The sequence below is a fragment of the Phalacrocorax carbo genome, chromosome Z (assembly GCF_963921805.1).
Source record: "Phalacrocorax carbo chromosome Z, bPhaCar2.1, whole genome shotgun sequence".
Classification (NCBI taxonomy): Eukaryota; Metazoa; Chordata; class Aves; order Suliformes; family Phalacrocoracidae; genus Phalacrocorax; species Phalacrocorax carbo.
In genome coordinates this window covers 54678053-54699787 of record NC_087548.1, presented here as the reverse complement: position 1 = coordinate 54699787, position 21735 = coordinate 54678053, and the positions used below count along the sequence as shown (strand labels likewise).

The following is a 21735-nucleotide window of genomic DNA, read 5'->3' as shown; positions in this document are numbered from 1 at the left end:
GGCTGCAATTCCAGGCTGCAAAGAGCCAAGAGATGCCTGAGCACAAGCAATGCTGGAACTGGACCTGATGCTCTCTCGGCAGCTCAAAGTCCTGAGAGGGAAAAAAAAAAAAAGATAAATCAACCTAGAGGCACAAATCCATCAGTCTGAGACCACATGGTCAATATTAGGAGCAACTGAAAACTTGAGGTTATGATGGAGAGTGCCAAGCCACATTACCCGAAGGTGTCACGCAGCTGCGTGTGGAAAACATGTTTTCCAGGGAGAGGTGGCAGTGCTGGCTGGCAACCAGAAGATGGGGAACCTGGACTGAGGGGAGGAGGACAGTGGAGAGGAAGGACATGGATGGGAGATGCTGTGAGGCCAGAACTGAGAGGCCCCATTTCCAGGACCAAGAGCCAGAGAGGAGACTGCAGCACCTCCAGGGTTGTTAGCTGTACAGGTGAGAAAAAAAGAGAGGCTGGAGAGGCGAAGCTGTTGCAGCAGCTACAGGGCAGAAGGCACCTTCTAGGTGGAAATGCCATCTCTCCAATTGCCTCTGCCTCCCTGGTTGCTGGGGTTGGTATGCCAGGAGGCAAGGGAGGCGCCGCTGGGGTGCCAGTATTTGGGATGGAGCCAGGCTCCGCAGAGTTCCCAAGGGAGGACTGAGTCACCTTTGTGCCATCTCACACCACACAGGGAGCCAGCAGGCAAACACCAGCCCCAAAGGCGTGAGGGTCAGTTTCTAGAGCAAAAGCGGGGTGGGAAAGAGCAGCGCTCCTGGAGCCTCCTGTTTGCTCTTGTGCTTCCCCTCCAGTCCTCTCTGCCCTCGGTCCTTCCTGTCAGCAGACACCTGTCCCCATCTGCAGCTTCCAAGAACATGCACCTGCTCCAGGCAAGGGATGTTTTCAGCCCAGCTCACCTGCAACTCTTGCAGCACCAGGCACTTCCGCGTGCCAGAGGGCACAGAGCTGGCAGCCAGCCGCCCCCCTGCGCACCCACCCTCTCCGCTCTCCTTCAGCTCCCCGTCCCCCCCTCCGCCCCCGGCACCTTCCTGCTGTCACTCCTCTTGGCTTGCTTGCAGGCCCCACCAAGCACACTGCCTCCCGGCCGTTTGCCCTCCATCCCTTCCTCCTCCTCCGTGCACCCTTTTCCGCAACCCACCGCCCTTCACCTCTCCCGCAGTGCCCCAGCACAGCCTCCACTTTCCTCCTCCTCCTGTTTTTCCTCCTCTCGCGCCGAGAGAAGGACCCTCCACCTCCCCCTCGCCGTTTCCCTCCCCGGCCTCGCCCGCGGCCGCTTCCCGCCCTCCCCTCCCGCGCTGTTCCAGCACCCCTCCCCGGCGGGACGCGGGCAGTGCAGGCGGCCCTCACGCCGCCGCGCCCGGCCCCCTGCTCCGGTATTGAAAACTCCTGCTTTGAACGATGCATGTGTAGCTGGAACTCGGCGTAATGGTAATTGGAGCTAGATAACGAGCTCTGAAAATATGTGAGAGTTTTGCACTCGTGCATGGGCCTGTTTGTGGCTGCAATTACAGCTTGCCTCAAGAGATTTGATCTCTTTGACGTAGTGGGCAAGGGAAAACAGGTCTTCGTGTCAGCTAGGGAACAAGCAGCCACTTAGGACAGCAAGCTGGGAAAGGGCTGACAGAAACCCTTGATGGAGGCTGCCAGAACCGTACTTACTTTGAAGCTGTGCTCAGGCAGTTGTCTCCGCGGTGACCGGGCTCTGCAAGTACGGGGACAAGGTTTTGCAGAACAAGAGCCACTCCAGACCTGGGTTTCCTTGGCACCTTTCTACCGTGATGAACACCTGCCTGCCCTCCTTCCCATTTCCACCACATTTACGTGAATGCAGACTTGAAACAGCTTTGAGTCCCTGTGCCTTCTGACAGTGTACAGTCCATGCAACTGCCCGCTGCCCGTTTCCCTGTAAAAACCTTCCACTGCTCCACTGGGGCTGGACACACGTAGGGAGATGGGCCTTTTGGATGTGCACAGGCTCTTCACGACATTAGTATTCCTAAGAAATGGTGCACTGCCCTCCACATTAGACTCTTTATTTTCCTCTTTCAGTTCTAACTTTACAGTGAGGTCCCGTTCAGGACATGGCACCATGTCTTGGGGCTCTGTGGTCAACTCCTGCATCTTGGTGACGCTACCTAGCTCTGAAATATGATTGTTTTCACAACTGTTCAGTCTGAGTTGATATCTGTAAATGAAGATCTGGCTTGGCCCTGCTGTTCTGTCAGCTTGTCTTTCCTTTTTATGAAGCTCATCTCTGCTTTGGTAAACACTCCTTGCAGCCCAACTTTTATCTGCAGCATCATGGACTTGCTGATCAGGTGTCAAGGCCTGGAAGACTCCAGGGGTAAGCAAACTATTACAAAGGGTCAAGACTTTGCAGGGTGTGAGAGAAAATTTTGTTTTGAAGACATCTGCTCTGGGAATGACAGAAGCACCTGGTTTATGTCTATCTCTGCATTGATCTCTCAGCCTCTCCTTTTCAGTGGTGGCATCTGGTGCCTGGGAGCCCTTATCCCAACACACGCAGCGTTCCATGACAAGAGGGAGTGCCATTGTTCCCTTTTCTGCTTTCTCCTTCCGATTTGATACAGGCTTTTTATCCCCAAGGCAATCATAAAACCCAAAGGGCAATTCCTGCCGTGTCCTATGGCCTCGATAAGCTGCCTGAATCCTGGCAGCAGCTTTGTTCATTTCGTCCACTTCTCTTCGGACACGATAGCCCCGCCACACAGACTGAATGGTGGTAGCCAACAGACTTTCCTTTTGGAGATGCTCTATGTGGTGTGGGAGAGTGGGGGACTCCCGTGGAGACATGATAGCAAAATCAAATGCTTTGTCAGAAATCAGAGGAGGTCTACAAGCTCTGTTCCTGCCTGTGTTTGAGGGCATTTGCTCTTTATAATCTTCTCCTGAATTATCAGAGATGGTTGCTTTGTGGGTCCACATTGTCCACACACGGTTCACAAGGTTTCTTTTTAGCTTTAGAAATATATCTTGACACAGATGATAATTCCCTAATGTCCAAAAGAAAACTTAACATATTTGCTAGGAAAGCTTGGAGGCCTGTATTCTTTTGTTTCTTTCTTCATTACATTACTGGATGTTGTTCTGGTGCTCGTGGCTTTTTTCACGATGTTTCAATAAAAAGAAATGCAATTGCTGTTGTGCATTTTCCTCTGCTGCTCTATGCCTCTTGCTGCCTGCTTGGATTACAGAAAGACAGTTATTTCTGAAGTTAACAAGTTCTCCATCACGAGCATTTTCAGCACGTGCATTAGAAGTTGCATTTCTGTGGAAAAATGTTATATATTTTATACTCAAACCAGCAAGTACACAGTAGCCTTGTCAGACTGTGCTTCACAAACACGACCATTATACTCAAATTTTTGTACATTGTGAGTTGTTCTACTTTTTTTTTTTTTTTGAAAGCTGCTATTTTTACAGAAATTGCAGCATCTCAGCCACATTCAGCCTCACAAAACTCAGGGACTGAGGAATATAGCTCCTCAACATGGGCTGCTGAGCTACAGGACAGATGCCTGTGCCTTCACCTTTAGCTTTCAGAAATAAATTGGAAGAGGGCAGGAGACCAAAAAAACATCAAACAAGTGTTTAACAATGGTTAAACCCTTGCTTGGGTGCTGAGGTGGCCACTGTCTGGTTGATTCAGGCTTATTCTGACCATTTTCCTTCAACTCGAGGGCTCTTTAGAAACTTTCCCCTGCCAACCATTCATCAGCTGCATGCCTCATCACCCTTCACATGCCCTCTCTCTCAAAACCAGAGGTCCATGTTAAAAGGCTCCCTGTTTGGCTGACAGATGATGTGAGTACAGTACAGCTGCCTCATTCAGGCACTGCTTTGCTGAGATTTTACATGCCTGACTTTCTAGGTGCCCACTAAATGAGAAGATGCTGAAGTCCTGTGAAGCGAAACAGAGCCTGGTGGCTGGGTTTGCTTAAGTTAGGAGCCACCAGCAATGCCAAGCATCTTCATCCACCTGGGATCCAGGCTGCTTAGTCCTCCTGTGAGCAAGACCTCCAATGTTTGAGACACACCCATCTTTTGTATGATATTAAATGGTTGCAACTCTTGCCCAGGAAGAAGGAGGTCTGGACCTAGCCTGGACTCATATTTTGGAGGCTGTGGCATGCCAAGAGTGAAGCCCCCCTACTCAGCTACATTACAGCCAAGTATTTTACAAAGTGCAAATTTTAACATAACACTCAGTTGAACGGGGCAGTACCTGTGAAGTGCATACATATTACTTTGGAACATCCCTGGTTAAAAAGCAGAAACTGGTCTGGCAGCAGCCAGTCAGCAGACCAGAACTCACATCTGTCACAGTGATCACCCTAACCAGTGTTATAAAGCCAAATTCTCCATGGGAAAACAGAGGTGGGGAAGGTTGCAAGAGGTTCTTCATTTAATACCTCCCACTAACTCACTTTTGTGCTTCTCTAGTCATGTCATAGCAGGGCTCAAGTCAGCCCACTGCTGTTCTGGAGACTACCTCCTGATGGTTTGAGCTGGGATATGAGCCTTCTAGCCAGAGGTGCCTGCCTGCCATGCTGAGTCTGTATCATTTGGGTTAATGTCAAATAATTTGTAAAGAACAATACTTATTCCTTCTAGAGGCTTCTTAAGATTAGGTAGAAGAGTTCATGGGCAGGAACCAAAGAGACAGAATATGTAGGACCATCTGTGGCATATTTTGGGCTACTATTTTCACTGGCTTATGAACAGATAGTACAGTACACTTAAATGTAGACCCAGAAATCAGCTTTCACCTTTCACATACAATAACTCCTGGAATTTCCTATGCATAATAACTTACTATATGAAGCCATTATTTCCAGATCAAAAGGACAGACAGTCCCCTTGAATGTCTACCTATGTACTTAAAATGCAGTGTTGTCTACCTCCAGGTATATACTTGTTACATTAAAGTTTTTCACAGTTGTGCTCATGACTATGTACAAAAAATACCCAGGTAGACTTCTGAGTGGCAGAAATGAAACAATGGATATTAGGTGATTTTTGGGGTGGTTTTTCAGTTTTCATAGGAGCTGTCTAAGAATATTGAGTATAGAAAAAATAGAGGAGTTGGGCATGCATGCATAATAGCCTATATCTACAACAGAACAGTTCTGAATAATACCAATTGGCCTTGGACTATGGAAACACTTGATGTTAAACGTAAGTATAAACAAAGCAGTGTATCAGATGCCTTCACAGTTTCTCAGTGAAGTCAAACAATGTTTTTTATGTAATCTGCAAAAATTAACTTTTAGGTAACATAGAACCATAACAGAGGGATGTGAAGGTAATGTTAGCTAGTAGAATATAATGTAATTATTTGGTGGCATGTGTAACTAATAGATATATCTTAAAACTGCATAAGTTCATTGAATAGTTTGAAGTTTTAAAACAGCAAACTGAGAGGTTTTGAGACCCAAAAAGCTATCTCTACTGGATGACGTCTTTGATATCTGATATTTATCGTGCTTCTGACAAGCCAGAGAAGCTGAATACAAAACCCAAATGTTTATAGCTCCACCTCTCTAGAAAGTATAATTGATATTACTTATAAAAATACATAAAAACTGGATTTGCCTTTTCTACTATGCCAGAATATCCTACTTCCTATAACTGTTTTAATGGCCTGGCCGTGCCCAGTCAGAAGAATTACCTTAACCAGAGGTATGCAGGTAACTTCATTTAATAGCAAACAAAGGCTGCGTTGGAATAACTCTCTGAACTGGGAGCACAGTCCAACAGTTTGTGTGTATTAGGAGGAGGAAGCACATACGGGACCACAGCCAAAATGCTCTGAAGACTACTCCTGCAGCGCAGGGTGACTGGGGCTGGGAAGAGGTCCAGTTCTTCAAAGGAAGGCTGATAAACGCAAGGCCAGACCCTGGCAGGATGACAGGGAAGAGTGCCAGAAGACAACTTGGCATGGCTCTTATAGAGCTTGCAGACAAAACTACACCTCCCCTAAACTCCACAAAGGCCCCAAAAGGCATCAGGACCTAACAAAACGATCTGGGCTACTGTCACCCTTCTCCACATTATCATCCTTACTTGCTCTCACAGGGGCAACTCCTCACATTTACTTCCAGTGCAAGGTGCCTGCTTCAAACGACATTTCAGTCAACCAACAGACAGGTTTCAGAAGGTTTGCAGTGCTTGGAGGCTCTCAGCAACCATGCCCAGACAGCATGGTGCATTAGCTCTAGAAGCATCAGATAATCAGTGAAATCGAAAGGAGAAAAAAAAACCTGCAAGAATTCTTCAGAGTTGAATTCTTCTATGGGTAATGGGGATGACTGTTTGGCTAGGAATGCTATCAGACACCTTATTCACTCAGGTAAATAACCATTTACCATCGCAGCTGGATTTTACCTTACCATGATCTCACATCAGCGCAGCAGGCTGTCACAGTGCTGTGGAGCCCATGTCCCATTGTGACATCATGATCAAACACTTAGCAGCTGAAGCCAGTTCATGACTCTGTTGCCAAACGATGCTGCTCAGCCTTGTCTGAGGCAATGATGCTGCCCCAGAGCCCCCTCTCCTCACAGGGCTGATGAGAGAAACCCATAATGAACTTTCCAACACGACGACAATACCATTTTCAGCAACACAAAGAAGAAATCCCAGCCCCATGGGATTCAGCAAGGCTTTGCCCAAATTATGCAGTTAGGCTTTCAGCATTTCAGCACAGGCAGGACTTTTACTGTTGATTTCTGTGGGAGGAAGGTTACACCAGTGGTGAAGACATTGCTCAGAAATACTCTGAGCTTCCCTGAGAATCACTGAGCTCATTTTTATACTTCTTACATATATTGTCTTATATATAGGAATCAAGAGACAAGTAGAATAAACGTAAAAACTCAGATTGAAAGCACAGAGAGTAAACCCCATTGAAATAAAAATCGAGCCTCTTTCCTCAGGCCAAACTCCTCCATTAACCCAACACAGTCTTCAGCTGACACATGCTTTTCATTCCAAATGCTTTTTCCAACAGTGTTCTGAATTTTCATCTCTGTGGCACATTTTATAGTATGAAACAGTAAAAAGTTACCAGCCCTTAATAAAAGGTTACTGCCTGCTCTATGTTCCAAATACCCCAATGTTCAATTGCTGACAACCTCTGTAACTGAGCAGGTCAGTGTATAAAAGACCAGAAAAGGCAAATGTGGTAAAAACCACAGATGTTTAAATCCTGAAATAAAAGATTAAATGAACCTTTGGTAAGAGAGAAGAGTGATGCTGTAGAGGAGCAAGGCAAGGCACACAAGAAAAAGTCAGGAAAATGAGCTAACATTTAAGATTAGAAAAGATTTCTAGCAGGGAGAAGAGTCTTACTTCTACAGTCATACCACAGACATGGTGGGTTCAGTAGACAGCATGCTCGCAAGACTTTGTGGTGACCATACTGTGAAAAACAAGCAAGGCCTATGTCATCTCCTGCTTGTATAAGCTTATGATTTCTTCAGTGACTGAAGGAGTAAAAGGTGTTGAAGGAGGCTGGTTTTTTATTTGGTTTAGGAAACTAATCTGTCAGGCAGCACTGGAAACAACACAAGAAAGCACCATTTAGAGGTATTAGTTTAATTTAATTCAATCTTATCACTGAAGTTATACACGTGTCAATTACCTGACAGCTATTAAGCTAGTGTATCATGAAGCAAAAAATATAAGTCATAACAACCTTAGTAGACAGGCCAAGAGGTAAATGTCAATATTGATGGAAGAATGTTTATCAACAGAGTGATACAGTTAGATTTATTACAATGTCTTCATAGACTTGCTTGAACATTTGAGTGTAAAAGATAATTTTAATATATATAATATGCATATATATATTATATATATTTTTTTTTTATATATGTTTTTAATTATATGAAAAGTTACCACTGGGAAATCTGCTTTTGTCAGCTGACGGCAGTATCAAAGAAAGGCAGCTCCACGGATACTATAGCTGTGGTTTGTATGTATGTATATTTTAAACAGATTACTTCCAAATAACTAGAGTTCCTCAAGCTGAAATGGCCACATGCACATGCATGTGCATGGGGATGACATGTATCCTATTATCCATGACCACATTTCCATGCTGTGGTACCTGTAGTGCAGAACCTGCTCTGTTCTTCGCCATGCTGGACACATTAAAAAACTGAGAAATTTCAGTCCTTAGTGAAAGAAAACTAATAAAAGGATTTTCCTGTCTGGACTCAGAAAGAGAGACATGAAGATAAGAACTGAATATACATACCGACTACATAATTTGAAGTTATTGATAAATAAATTCTTTTCCAGTGCTTAGACATAACACTACAAATACGTGTTCATCTGGCAGTGACTCCTGGAGTCCCTCTGGTAAACCACCACCACAAAATCAGCTCAGGACACATATGAGACAAGCCTGCAAGTGTATATTGAGCTTAAAATATTAGAAATGGAAACATTTAGCAGTGAGACCAGCCTCTGTGGCCTGAGCTTACATGGCATGTGCTCTAGCAAGAGCAGAAGACTCCACCTTGGTGTCTCACAGCCAGATTGGGAAAAACCCTCTCTCCATTTAGATTTTCTTTGCATGCAGCTGCCATTCCTCTGGATCTGACAGCAACATCACCAGTGAATTGATGAATGAAGAGTCCAATCCTATCAATATAATAATTGAAGAAGAAAAGGGGGAAAAAAGAACCCACAAAAAAAGAGTGAGAACTCTGAACTGAGCTGTGAAAATGGGTATCCTGAAGCTTCGTTCTCTGCAGAGCCAGCTGCTGTGGTTGTTAACCTAAACCTGAAAGTGCAGATGGAATTCTTGGGATTTCTTAAGCTCAGAACAAGATTCCTTCCTCTTAACATAAACAAGTACCATCCCTGAAAATTCCTTCCTTTCTGAGCCACAGGTCCAGACTGTAAAGCACCTGAAGACAAAAAAGTTCACTTTTTTCTGCAAAAGACGTGTGAGGACACTCCTGCAGAGACAGTGTGGGGATGTGTAACTGACCCCTGCAAGGGGAGGAGGCCCAGAGGAGATGGGCAAGAATTATGAGCTCTGGGGAGAATATAAGGGGTAACAAAAGAAAGTTCATAAACAAAGCTGAAATTATCTCAACACAAGCGGCTCTGGATGGTAACCTTTGTTTTAGGTATACAGCTGTATCAGTCAGTCTCCAGGCTGCACGAAGAGCCTTCCCTGAAATAACCAGTCAAGAGTAATGTTTTCCTGAGTTGGCCAGACACGTGGGAGGAGAGGGTGTCTGTGACTCAATCCAATACAAAGTATAAAAACTGAACAACTCAGAAAATTAGCTCAGAAGAGAGCAACTGGCTTGAGCTGGGTTTAACCCACATATTCCTTCCTGGGAACAGGGGACACAGTGTCATGACAGTGAGCATTTAGAGACCAGTAATGGGGATTTGTACTGTACATTTGTGTTATGATTCCTCTGTGTATTGCAATTGCTGTACTGTGATTCTGCTGCCACTTCGGTACATTGCAGTACCACCCTGCTAAATCGAAGTCCTGCGGTACATCTATAAGAACCTGGTTAGAGAGTACTGGGCTCTGGCTGGGGGGCTGGTAAATGAGCCCAAGATGAAAGAAGAAACCATGACTGAAGGCAAGGGCTCCTCCTTTTCCTGGGTTGTATGTCCTAGGTCACTGAATTTAAGATCTCCCAATAGGAAATCACATGTCTTTCACAGACTCAAATACTGAAGAGTTGCTTCATCTGTAGATGACTAGTATAGCCACAGATCCTGAACCTTTAATAGATAGATGCGGTGAAACCTGAAAGGAAATGAGAAGCCTGACTAATTTGCTCAAGTCCTCCCTGAGTTAAAAAACAAAACAAAACAAAACAAAAAAAAAAACCAACCCAGATGACTGGCCTCATGTTATCCTCCATGCTTCTCCCTAACTAAAAGACCTTTTAACAGAACACTAGAACCAATTAAGATGCAGAGGAAAATAACTTTTTCAGAGGTTGCACTGATGTGTAAGCCCAGGCCTTAAATATATTTTCCCTGTACCCCTCTCCCCCAGAGGTGGCAGCTACAGGAGGATCACTAGATCATTTTGCACAACAGGCAATAAAAGGCTTGATACTCAGTGCTAAATAAACTAATAGTGGCAGGACTGTGGAGAGATTTAATTATTGCAATGATTTAATTACGACAATGTCATGTGTCTATTCTCAAGAGAGGTTCTTGAAATTTTCCTTCTCAGTAACTGATTTAAGCATTTTCTTTAACTTAAGAATATTTAAGATTAATTTCCCTTGGGAACTGTTTCAAGTTATTCATAGTGGATTAAACAACAACTCTGCAACACTTTTTTTCTGTGCACTTTTAAACTCCTTCAGTCTTTATAATGGCATAAGGCCTTCTGCCCGATTTGCACAACAAAAGCCACAGTTCCTTCAGAGGATCTCTGTAAGAAGATAAAATTTCTGTTGAAAGTATTGAGCAGACCCAAAGAGAAATCTGTAATAGCAATTACTGCCATCATCATATTTTTGAATCATGTATCCGGTTTACCCTTTCTCATTTATTAACAAATCATTACCATGGCTAAACTATGGCAAATAATGTGCTGTGCTTAAAACAGCAGGAGTTACAGACCTGACAGTCATGACCAACTGTAAGCATCAACGTGCTTTGGCAGATTGTGTCTTGGTTGTTAAAATTAGACAATAGCTCAAAACACCCCTTTCCACCCTGTCAAAGCCACCTCACGAAGGTGCAAACTGACAGGAAACAGAGAAGCCTATAGACTAAAGCCTGAAACAGCTCTCAGGAGAGAAACAAAGCAAAAGAGCAACCAGGAATAGCTGCTGGGTTCCAGAGAAGCGCTTAGTAGGAGAAGTCTTTTGAAATGGACTTAGAAACTCTTGTGGTTTTAGATTTACCCAAGCAGCCACTTTGCCTTCCTTCTTCCTACATTCAAACTGAGATTTGGTTTGCACTTTCTTCAGCTGCAAGAGAATTCCTGGAAAATTCACGCAGGGCACCTGTACCTTAAACCCTACATAGAGCTGAAGAAAATGAAATCTCAGCAAGACAGAAGATTTCTTGGAAATCTCAGTTTCATTAATTTGCGGCCACAGTTGTTAAGACAACGCTAGTAACAACATAGACAAGATGGCAACTGGAAGCAGAGGAGAAAAAAGAGCAGTGACAAAGGACTCCCTCAGTGTGACAAGCAGTAATCCAAGTATTTAGCTATTCATTTTTTCCCCATAAAACATACCACTGGGTTAGAACTGTCCCAGTCAGGATTAGGGAAATCTAATACTTTGCAGAGGTGTAAGGAGGAAACAAGTGAACACTACACACAGGTCACATAACCTACCACTGCAAAAGGGAAATTGGGGCAACAGGGGGAAGTATGTCAACACTTCTCTTTTTAGAAGCATCTCTAATTTCTGCCTGTTGAAGCATCAGCCCATTTCAAAACAAATCTCTCTGTACACATTTTAGGGATGGAGCATTTTTGCTGACTTTGCTGCTTTCTAACGTCCTTGAATTGTTTGCTTTATAAAATAAGCTTCAGTGAAGTGCAGTTACATGCATTTAAACAAATGTCAGCTACTTCACAGGCAGTTAGACAACCACGTGCCATTCTACATTCCCACCTCCGCTTTTTAATTCCCAACTACTTTTTTCAGAGATGTTTACAAAATTGCTGCTATGTGCAGGTAGCAAAACAGGAAGTGATGCAGCCCTTTCTTAAAGCTGATTGTGCAAATGTAACAGATCCCACTTTAAAAAAAGAGGAAATTTTACCAAACGCTTTGGGAACATATTATGATCACTAATTTTACATTAAAAGGCAGAATTCCTTTCCTAGCCTGGCCAGTAGCAGGTAGCCTTCATCTTTCTATATTGCTATCACAGAGATTCCAGTACAGTGCAGGGTAGGGTACAGTGCAGGAAAAGTCAGCTGCTGAAAGACAATAGCTTGTTTCATTGCCAGCCTTTTTTCCCCACTTCAGAACTCTATGACATCGACAGCCCTCATGGGCCTAGCAGAGTCTACACCTAGCCCTAGCATAACTGCATCAGGAGTTAGAGAGGGTGTTTTTTTAAAGGAAAAAAGAAAAAACGAAAGTTGCTGCAGGAGTGTCCTGGTTTCAGCTGGGTAGAGTTAAATTTCATCGTAGTAGCTAGTATGGGGCTATGTTTTGGATTTTTGCTGGAAACAGTGGTGGTAATGTGGAGATGTTTTAGCTGTTGCTAAGTAGCGCTTACACTGAACTTTTCCAGCTCCCCATGCTCTGCCAGGTGCACAAGAATCTGGGAGGGGACACAGCCGGGACAGCTGACCCCAGCTGACTCAAGGGGTAGTCCATACCACATGACATCATGCTCAGTGTATACAGCTGGGGGAAGAAGGAGGAAGGGGGGACATTTGGAGTGATGGCGTTTGTCTTCCCAAGCTTGATGGAGCCCTGCTGTCCTGGAGATGGCTGAACACCTGCCTGCCCATGGGAAGCAGTGAATGAATTCCTTGTTTTGCTTTGCTTCCGTGCGCAGCTTTTGCTTTACCTATTACACTGTCTTTATCTCGACCCATGAGTTGCCCCACTTTCACTCTTTCTATTCCCTCCCCTGTCCCACCAGGGGGGAATGAGCGAGCGGCTGCGTGGTGCTCAGCTGCTGACTGGGGCTGAACCACGACAAGTTGAAATTCAAGCCCATTGTCAGAATTGACGGCATCTCTTTTAGAAAAATCCTTTGATAATATGAAAGGAAGCACATCAGTCCACTCTTCATCCTGGTACTACTGACAGCCTCAATATAAGCAATAGTCAGCCCTCTCAATGGAAGGAACATTTACTTGAGTCAGCCATTAAAACTTCACCAACATGAAAAGCTTAAATATACGAGAACTCTACAAACCAGCCATCTGTCAGTGTGCCTTAAATTTACCTTGCTGACTCACTTCTGTTGGGCTGTTTTTCTGGACACTTGTGAAGCTAAAACACCTGAAGGAAGGGGCCAACAAGCACAGCAGCCAGAGTGAATGGTGGGTGGAAGATGGGGATTTTTGGCCAGGGTGAAAGGAAACAGTCTTCAATGTTAAAGAGCACTAAGTTACCTTTGTGTTTTCAGAAGCAGCTGATGTCTTGCAAGAGTTCACTGCAGGTGGAGAAGAGAACTTATTTCTCCCTCTCCCCAGCTCCTGGCCCTGCCTTTTTCTCATATCAGATCTGATACTCTTGGTCTTCCCCTGCCTCTCCAGTATGAGCCAAACCTTCTGCTTTAGTGAGCTGAATTGCCCCACTGAAGGGAGCAACCAGCATCAGAACCAGGGCAAATAAGAAGGGTGGTAACGTGAGTACACAGCCAACGGGCAGGGGGAAGAGGGGGATGGCAGGAGCACCCTGACCACAGGGTTGTCATATGGCAGCAAGCCACTGTGCCTCAGGAAGTCACACTTTAAATTCCTGGAGAGTAAGAAGAGAGGGTGCCTTGCAGAGAAAACAGAAACAATCTGCTATCTGGCCACACATGCCAATGGCATAGCAACATTTATTTAAATGTCTTTTCCTTGTCACTTTTTGCATTTGAGCACTTTCAGGTTTATTTTAAGTATAAAGCATAACAGCAACAAGACTGAGGGACACTGTGAGAAAAACCCAGCAGCTAAACCAGGGAACTACTTTAGAAAAAAAGATACAGAATGTCAAGCTAGTTTTGGCAAAGTCCTGGGAAAAGCGGAGAGAGAGCAGTTAAAAATCCAACACACCATTTGCTTTGTATTTTTAATCAGTTATAGTAAGTGTACACAAAAGGATGCATCAGCATTTTTGTTCACCTTAAGTATATGAAATGGCAGGGAAAGTTGATACATGGCATGAGTGAGGTCAGAAGTAGCAAGACTGGTTCAAAACATTTCAAAATGTCATGCTAAGAGGATATTAAAGGAAGCTTTTAAACCCATCATGAACAGGGCTTGAATAATATCAGAGCTCGAATCCACACTACACATGAGTCTGACGTGGACTGAGAAAAGTCATTTTCCTGATGTCTAATATATCCAGGAATTTCAGCTGTGAAGACTACAGTGGGGTTAGCATGATGTCATTTTCTCTGATTTTGAATGAGTTCATTGACTGAACAAATTAGACAGTATGTGCAAACTGCTGCACTACTTTGTCATGCTAAATTAATTTTTAGAAAGAGTCTTAATAAGGCTGAAGGAGAGGCAGCAGCATCTGAGATATTAAAAACCAGTCTAGCATCAAGCAATTCCCGAAGTCTAACTCCATAATCGCCCTTTGGTGGATGCCTTTTGGGGAGCAAAGAAAGACAGACAGAAAGAAAATCACAGTATACTGCATTGAAAGTCACAAATGCCTGACACCCTGGATAACTGAAAAAACTTCTCCATGTCCTGAAGGTACACATGGTTGAGATGTGAGTTAAGACCAACAATCTCAAAGACGAGGACAATGTTATACCTGCTAGCATTCATGGGAACATCACACTCAAAACATAGTGGGGACTGCACATTACCTGTGTACTTTTGAAAAGCAGTCATCCTGAAGAGTGCACTGCCTTCATGATCCTGCCAACAGTCCAACCACATACGTGTTGAGTGCAGCACTGCACTTCAGGGGTATTTTTAAGTGCCCTCAGAACACAAGCCTCTTGTACAGCTCTCATCAGCTATCTTAATGAACTCTCCTGATCCCCCTCACAACACACGAGGTGAAAAGTTACTGCAGAAAAAGAGGTTCATTTACATACCCCATCAAAGGGATCCAGGCATTAATTTTTTGCAGTGTTTTGAAGGCATAAGAGAGTTTGGAAGTTTTCCCAGGCCCAAATATGTGTCTTACCTTTCTCTATCTTTCTGCAGCACTTGCAGGTGTTCTTAGCTGTCCTAATTCTGCTTCCTCTGAAATCAGTGATCCCGGGGATCATCAAAGCCAATATTAAATGCCTTGACAAAGCTTTGCACTAAGTGTACAACAACCTCAACTTCACTCCTAGCCAGATTCAGTTCCCCATCCTCTGTAAGTATGAAAGCCACTGTAAAGAATAAACCAAACCAAAACCAACCACCAATCGCAACAGATTTTAAATTTATTCAGCCTTGCATCTTTTGCTTTTGTAAAGTAAATGCATATTCTAATTCTGAGATGCTTGCATTTTCAATATATTAAAAGTGTATCAAACTGAAATGATAGTGAAGAAAAAAAGTGGTCTCATTTTTATGACTGCTTATTTACCAATTTAGAATTCTGGAGTCTTACACACAGAATTAGAAAGCATTTCATTTTCATACTAAATTTCTTGACTGATGTTCATGACTTCTAGGCAGGTACTTCTACAACTTCAAAATAGTCATTGGGCAGAATCACATAGCCTTTTCCTGCCAATATGTCTTTTTCTTTCTGAAACTGAACAATCTCTCTCAGTTTTTCAATTTGTCTTTCCTGACGCCGGCATCGCTGTTGTGCTGTCTTGAGCTTCTTCCGCAGTTTTTCAACTTGTTCCTCCAGCTGCTGAATTCTTTTTCGCTGATGAACTGTATCCTCTACGGTGTAGTTGTGATCACAAAAAACAGCAAGATTGCTAGGGGTCTGGAGAGGAGGCATCAATAATCCAATACTTGGATCTACAAATCTGGCATCTATTTGAGATAAGTGAAAAGAAGGAGTTGATGGAGATGGCGGTAGTACTGGACCTGCTGCTGCTGCTGCTGGTGGCGGCGGTGGTGGTGGAGGCGGCGGTGGTGGTGGAGGCGGCGGTAGAGGATCTTCTGGCTGTTCTGCAAATTCTTCAGACTAGAAACAAGAGAAAAAAGTAAATTTTCATGCTTAACATTGTTTGCAACATAACTCCCTTACTACAGCCTCAGAATAACATAAACAACCAGAATTGAAATAAAATAAATTTCAAAGCCTACATTTTCAAAATTGACAAACAGTTCTGGGCCTGTTGTCTGGCTTCTCAACTGGAGATATTTTTAAGCAGCTTTGTTTTCAGGGCTCTTTGAAAGTCAAGTCATTGTTGTCTCAAGTAAATAAAAAACTGAAGAATGGTAACAATTACTCTCACTTCAAGACTTAGGTCAAATACATATCCACGATTAGCTAAGAAGCAAGAATGCAGGCTGCAGTTCCATAAAACAGAGTTCAGCCGACCTAATAACTCATCACTGCCATCCCACTCCCCTTTGTCTCTCCTTCTTTCTGTTGCATTTTACCATTGTATACTTTAAACCTATCAGCTAACTTACTCAAAAACACAGCAGAAGTGGATAATCTGCTAAGGTAAAACAAGGCCACCTGCTGAGGGGGCTGATAGCTGGCAGAGCAGAGAGGCAGACACAGCAAGGCCTGCCTCTCAACAACTGGAAGGGGCTGTGGCACCGGTTTCAGGCTGCAGCATAAGGGTTTGGTTTCAAGAGATGTGATGAGCCAAAATAAACAGCTCTTCAACAGCAAAGCAGCCCTCCCAACCCTACTGTTTACTCTTTGCTCAAACACAGTAAGTTGCTAAGATGACAAAGCTATTTGCTCTCTCACCATCACTGCAGAAATCTGTCCTTTATTAGAACTCAAAGCAATGCAACAGGAGGTATGACCTACACCTGCGCTGGTGTGTGGAAGGAGTGAGAAACAGGACTGCATGGCTGGCAGATGGGATGGAGATGGGAGAAGCACGATCCTCCCTTTTGGCAGCAGCAGAATATCAACTGGCTCAACTCCACACGAAACTGAAGTCTTTATCACACTGCTCTCAATAGGTGCACTTGTATGGTTCAGGACAACATGGATCCCTCACCACATGAGTATAGGCCACAGCAAAGAATCAGATTCTTTCTGCCCCAAAGGAATGCAGTGTAATTTGTAACTGAGAAATGCTTCTGTGCACATCATGATTAAAAAAAAAAAAAGTTTCACATGCACTCAAATATTACTTATCACTTGAAAGTGCAAAACCAGCAAACTACCACTCTTATTTCTCAATTATAAGAAATTGCTGCTAATGGCGTGCCTATCTATTTCACACATGAATGTTCTAAAGAGTTTGACCCTACCAGCTACCACTTTCAAACTTTTGTAGTAAAAAGACTACAAGGCAAAGATGTAACCAGCCAAGAGAAACTGACTCCTGTTGGAAGCACAAGGAAAAAAATCAGATCATTGCTGGACAGATGAATTCACACAGAGACTTCTATTTGCAGCTTATCCAGCACATGTTACCTCTATAAATACGTTACTATTGTCACAACATGTCATGGAGAACAGATCGTTGGTATCACTGACGCATCAAAAGTGAATTCTAATTACTTCTTACAGCCAATAAATGCTTCTCCAAAGACATAAGTAAAGAAAGTATTTCAAATTACATAATGCAAAAGATAAAAAGCTGTATTTTAAAACCAGTGTGGATTCAATTCCACGACGACCACTACTATTCTTTATTACTACATTATTTCTTGAAGAGACATGACAGTTCATTTAAAAGTGCCGTGAGACAAATAGGAATAGCACTAGATCCTTCTCCAAAATTAAAAGGCGCTCTTCTGTGTTTTTGTAGATCCAGGCACGATAATGAAATGGGGAATGTGGCTCACCGTTAATCCTGCTGCACCAATTGCACTTTTGCAGATTACCCTATACACACTTTCAGACAAAAAAAATTTTCCAACTATTTTACATGTGACAAAGAAAATGTATGTCATATAGATAGCAGAGAAGCGTAATCACACAGAAAACTTTACGTAGCCGTATTTACCTGGACATTGCCGGTCTTTCCTTCTATACCTTCTGCTAATATTCTCTTCTCTGTTATTACCCACTTTTCGCTTTTCAAATACATTCCCTTTTTATTTCTGCATCAAACCCAATATTGTATTTAAAGAGAAAAATCAAACCAGCAAAAGTCCCAGTTTTCCTCTCTGCACTTCATCCCATTGCAGCCTTTCACCCCCAAACTGATCGTATCCATCCTCCCCTTTGCCACTTCCTCTACAACAGAGTGGCAAGAGATCTAACATTTTATATCCTTTATAGGAGTTAAGAATCAATCTTTTCCATTCTTGTCTTGCAGTTATTACATCAAGAATGGAGAACTCATAACTGGCTTGCATTTCACAGTAAGCTGCTTTAGCAGCACAGTGAAGAACAATACACCTCACAGGAGAACCATCAGAAGTTCAGAGGCAGAAGTTAGGGACCAGTCTGGCTTATGAACTAGGCAAGGTAGGACAGAAATGGCTTCAGCACAGACAGATAGCAGGTGCAGCTACTCTTCTGCCTCTCTGTTTGCACTTTAACTCTGTGAAGTCAGAGAACAGAGCCCTTTAGAAAGGACAGTTAAGTTTCAGAACTAAGGTCCATCATCTCTTCAACATTAGCAGTTGCCACCAATCAGCATGGGAGAAAGAAAGAAAACTCTCTGAAGCTTAACTACAGGGCAACACTTCCTTACTTCCTGGCCATTCCATTTAATTCAGCACAGGTTTTAAACTAAGTTACGCTGCTCAGGCTTCTGCGGACACACACATTGGGCATATCAGAGCTACCGCACGTCTGTACAACACTCTACATGCTCCAGAGCCTCGGACAGCCTACCTCTCTGCTCGTCAGAGCAAATGAGAAGAGCTGTTGGACGTGTTTCGGCCACCACAGCCCTCCACGTGCCTCCAGGTGGCACATGCTCAGCCAGTATCCTTCACAATGTGCATCTTCTCCCCGCCGCTCGGCTACATCAAGACCTGCTAGGCTAACACGAGCAACGTACACGCATTCCGGTACCTTAAACTATGAGTGCGTTGGGTTTACCTTTTCACTGGGTTCAGTATAACAAAATATTGTGGGCACAGCATTTTCTTTCAGAAGCTTGTTGTTGCATTCCCTTTTAAAGCAATCGGGAGTAAAGTGTTCCGAACAAATGCTGCTATACTTGGTTGGCTTGAAGTTTTTCCTTTTAACAGCGGCTTCCCATTTCTTGCAAAGATCGGGTCTTGTAAGAGGAAACCTGTAAATAAGAAGTACTTTCAGCTTTTCTGGAAAGCTTTTCAGCACAGGGTCGGGTTACAGCTAAGCACTGCCGCGCCTGATGCTTGGCTCGTCCTCCGACGGACTCATCTTCGGAGCCAAACCCCTCCCGCCAACCCAGACCGGAGGGCCGGGGGGGCTTAGACCTCGGGAACCCGGGGGGTGCTGGGGGAGGGGGGGGATCCCCCTCGCCCTGAAAAGGGTAGCAGCAAAAAGCCCGCCGTCCCTCAGCTACCCTCAGAGCGAGCCACAGGGACAGGGCGGGCGAGGCGCCCGGGGCCCGCCGGGGCTCCCCCCGGTGACGGTCCCCCACGGCGGCCGCAGCCGCGCCCCCACCCGCCCCCCCCCTTTACCCCCCCCGGGCCCCTCGCGCGCCCCGGTCCCGGCCCCGGCCCCGCCCCCGCCGCGGCCCGGCCCCGCCCCACTGCCCGCGCTCACTTGTGGAAGGAGATGGGCTTCTCTTTGTCGTATCGGTTCCGGCAGCGGTAGGCGGAACAGGACTGCACCATCCTCCCGCCCCCGCGCCCGCCGGGGCCCAGTGTCAGGGACACGAGCTCGCGGGCGCCGTTAATTCACCGGCGGCCGCCCATCCTGCCCCCCCCCCGCCCCCACCCCCACCCGTGACCCTCCGAGAGGGACAAGAACGGGACGCGGCCTCTCCCAACTCCAAGATGGCGGCGCCAGCTTCAGCGCAACTCTCGCGGTAGTGCCGCGCGCCGTGCCCGGCTATTGGCGGGGCTGCGCGCGGGGGCCGAGCTTCCTCGGCGGGCCCCCCAATCGGGCCGCCGCCTGCCAGCGCCGAGCGAGGTTCCCGCCGCTCCGCCCCCTTCCCCGCGGCCGTTCCCCGCCCGCGCTCCCGCCCTTCGCCTCCACATCTGGGCAGCGGCGGCTGCGGCGCCCAATTCCCGCCTCCCCCGCCCTGCCCCGCCCTCCCGTCTCCGCCGGGGAGCCCCGCGGGGCCGAGGCGGGGGGGGGGGAGCCGCACCGGTGCACGGGCTGCAGGGGCCGGCGGGGCAGTGCCTGCGGGGGTACGGGGACACCCCCCCCGGGGGGGCGCTTCCCGGGGCCCCGGCCGGGGATGCTGGCCCCTCCCGGCGGGCTTCTGGCGGCGGGCGCCCACGGCCCCGCTGTGGCAGGCGCAGGAAGTTGGCTGTGTCAGCCCCGGGAGGTTCCCAGGCTCCCTGCAGATAAAAACGGCGGAGGGGTAGAAAGAAGAAACGACAAAAAGACCACGTTGCCACAACACACGGTCGCATTAAGGATGAGTGAAACAAGGCCGTTTCACTCACCAAAACTTGGCTTGCAGGTGTGCCGGCAAATATTAGACAGCAATCTAAATAAATTGATCTGCTGCTGCAAATAAGTTTAATTCAAGCAGCTGCTGCGTTTTTCTGTTCTGTAGGCTTACCTTCGGATTCTGCATTAGATCAGCGAGTAAAACCGACCCACATCGCTGACCGACAGGTCTTGCCAGAGGACTGACGAAGGTTCCTACCTACCTCTAGTGTCGTCTCTGTCACGTATCACATCACATCTAGAACTTCTCTGACAACGACCCCAGAGCAAAGTGAACCTCCCCAGCTTTTGTTCCGTCCCCACCCCAGGACCTAATTTTCTCAGTCTATTTTCCCTCCCTGTACTTGCTACTTTCCCTTAGGAAAGAAGAGAAGCTCTACTGACTTCAGCTCAGAGGCTGTGGCTTCTCTGCCTGGACAGCCCTCTTTGCCTGGCTGTGAAGAAGGTACCAGCCGCTGCCATTTGCTCACCCAGGAATATGACAGTAAAAGGCCGTACGGCAAGCAGCTGCAGCAATACTTCCACAAAGCCGCTCGCATTAGCTGTTTTCAGTACTTGCTGTTGGCTGAGTGCTGCTAGCTCTGCCCCTCTGCTGCTAGGTCAGCCAAGAGACAAGGAAACAAAAATGAGCTTTCTAGTACTACCTTCCTCACCAAAAAAAGACAGGCTTACTCCTCTCCTATCCATGCAGATGTCTCTGTTTCTGGCTTTTGCCTGATGGCTTTCTTCTCCCAGGGGTCCTGCTGCCACCCGTTTTCTGGGCAGCAATTCTGCCACAGTAAACGGGAAGGTCAGCTGGGGGGGACCGGAGCCAAGGTGGTGGCCCTCACCAGCTTGGGCAGAGTCCTGCAGCGCCTGAGCAGGGTGGGCAGAGCAGCCAAAAGGGCTTGGACCCACTGACACACCCACACAAGGCGAGGTGATGAGCCAGGTACGAGGTCCACCCAGGGAGTCCGGGCAGGAGCAGTGCAAGATGGTGCCAGGAACAGAACTGGAAACACAGGTCCAAGGTCCACCCAGGAGATGGGGAACACCTGCGACATAACTGGGCAGGGATGGAAAGCCTTGGGCTGAGCTGAAATGGAGCTGCTGCCCCATGGGCAGGGCATGTAGTTGGGGGTGCCAAGGCAGGTGAGTCAAGGTCATCAAGGCCTTAGTCAGTGCACTTAGTCTCTGTTTCTCCTATGGATCTGAACTGGCGTGTCGGGGGCAAAGTCCTTCCTGACCTGACGCCGCTGTTCTCTGCCTCCTCCCCTGCTTCTGGTTTTGGAGGAAACCTACGCACCATGGAGGCACCATGGAGGCACCGTGGGGCCGTGCACATGGTGGGGCTACAGCAGAGCTCAGCACCATCCCTAGGCCCTGGGAGAAATGAGACTTGATCTTGA

General features: G+C 46.1%; 1 protein-coding gene across 1 annotated transcript; it reads right to left on the bottom strand.

Annotated features, from left to right (window-relative positions):
- Window positions 1-13588: 13588 nt before the first annotated feature.
- On the bottom strand, window positions 13589-19655 carry THAP1 (THAP domain containing 1). The gene is made up of 3 exons (XM_064438263.1): window positions 19490-19655; window positions 18836-19031; window positions 13589-15826 (listed from the first exon to the last, which is right to left on the bottom strand). Exons 1-3 carry the CDS (start codon window positions 19558-19560, stop codon window positions 15353-15355), a joined length of 741 nt encoding a protein of 246 aa, XP_064294333.1. The 5' UTR covers window positions 19561-19655; the 3' UTR covers window positions 13589-15352.
- Window positions 19656-21735: the final 2080 nt, after the last annotated feature.

What these genes read in the sequence shown, in the direction of transcription:
- THAP1 (XM_064438263.1), bottom strand. Translation starts at nt 19,560, where the DNA reads ATGGTGCAGTCCTGTTCCGCCTACCGCTGCCGGAACCGATACGACAAA. An exon ending in AAGCCCATCTCCTTCCACAA is followed by an intron (nt 19,032 to 19,489) that starts GTGAGCGCGGGC and finishes TCTTATTTACAG; the next exon opens with GTTTCCTCTTACAAGACCCG. An exon ending in ATACTGAACCCAGTGAAAAG is followed by an intron (nt 15,827 to 18,835) that starts GTAAACCCAACG and finishes TCTTGTTTCTAG; the next exon opens with TCTGAAGAATTTGCAGAACA.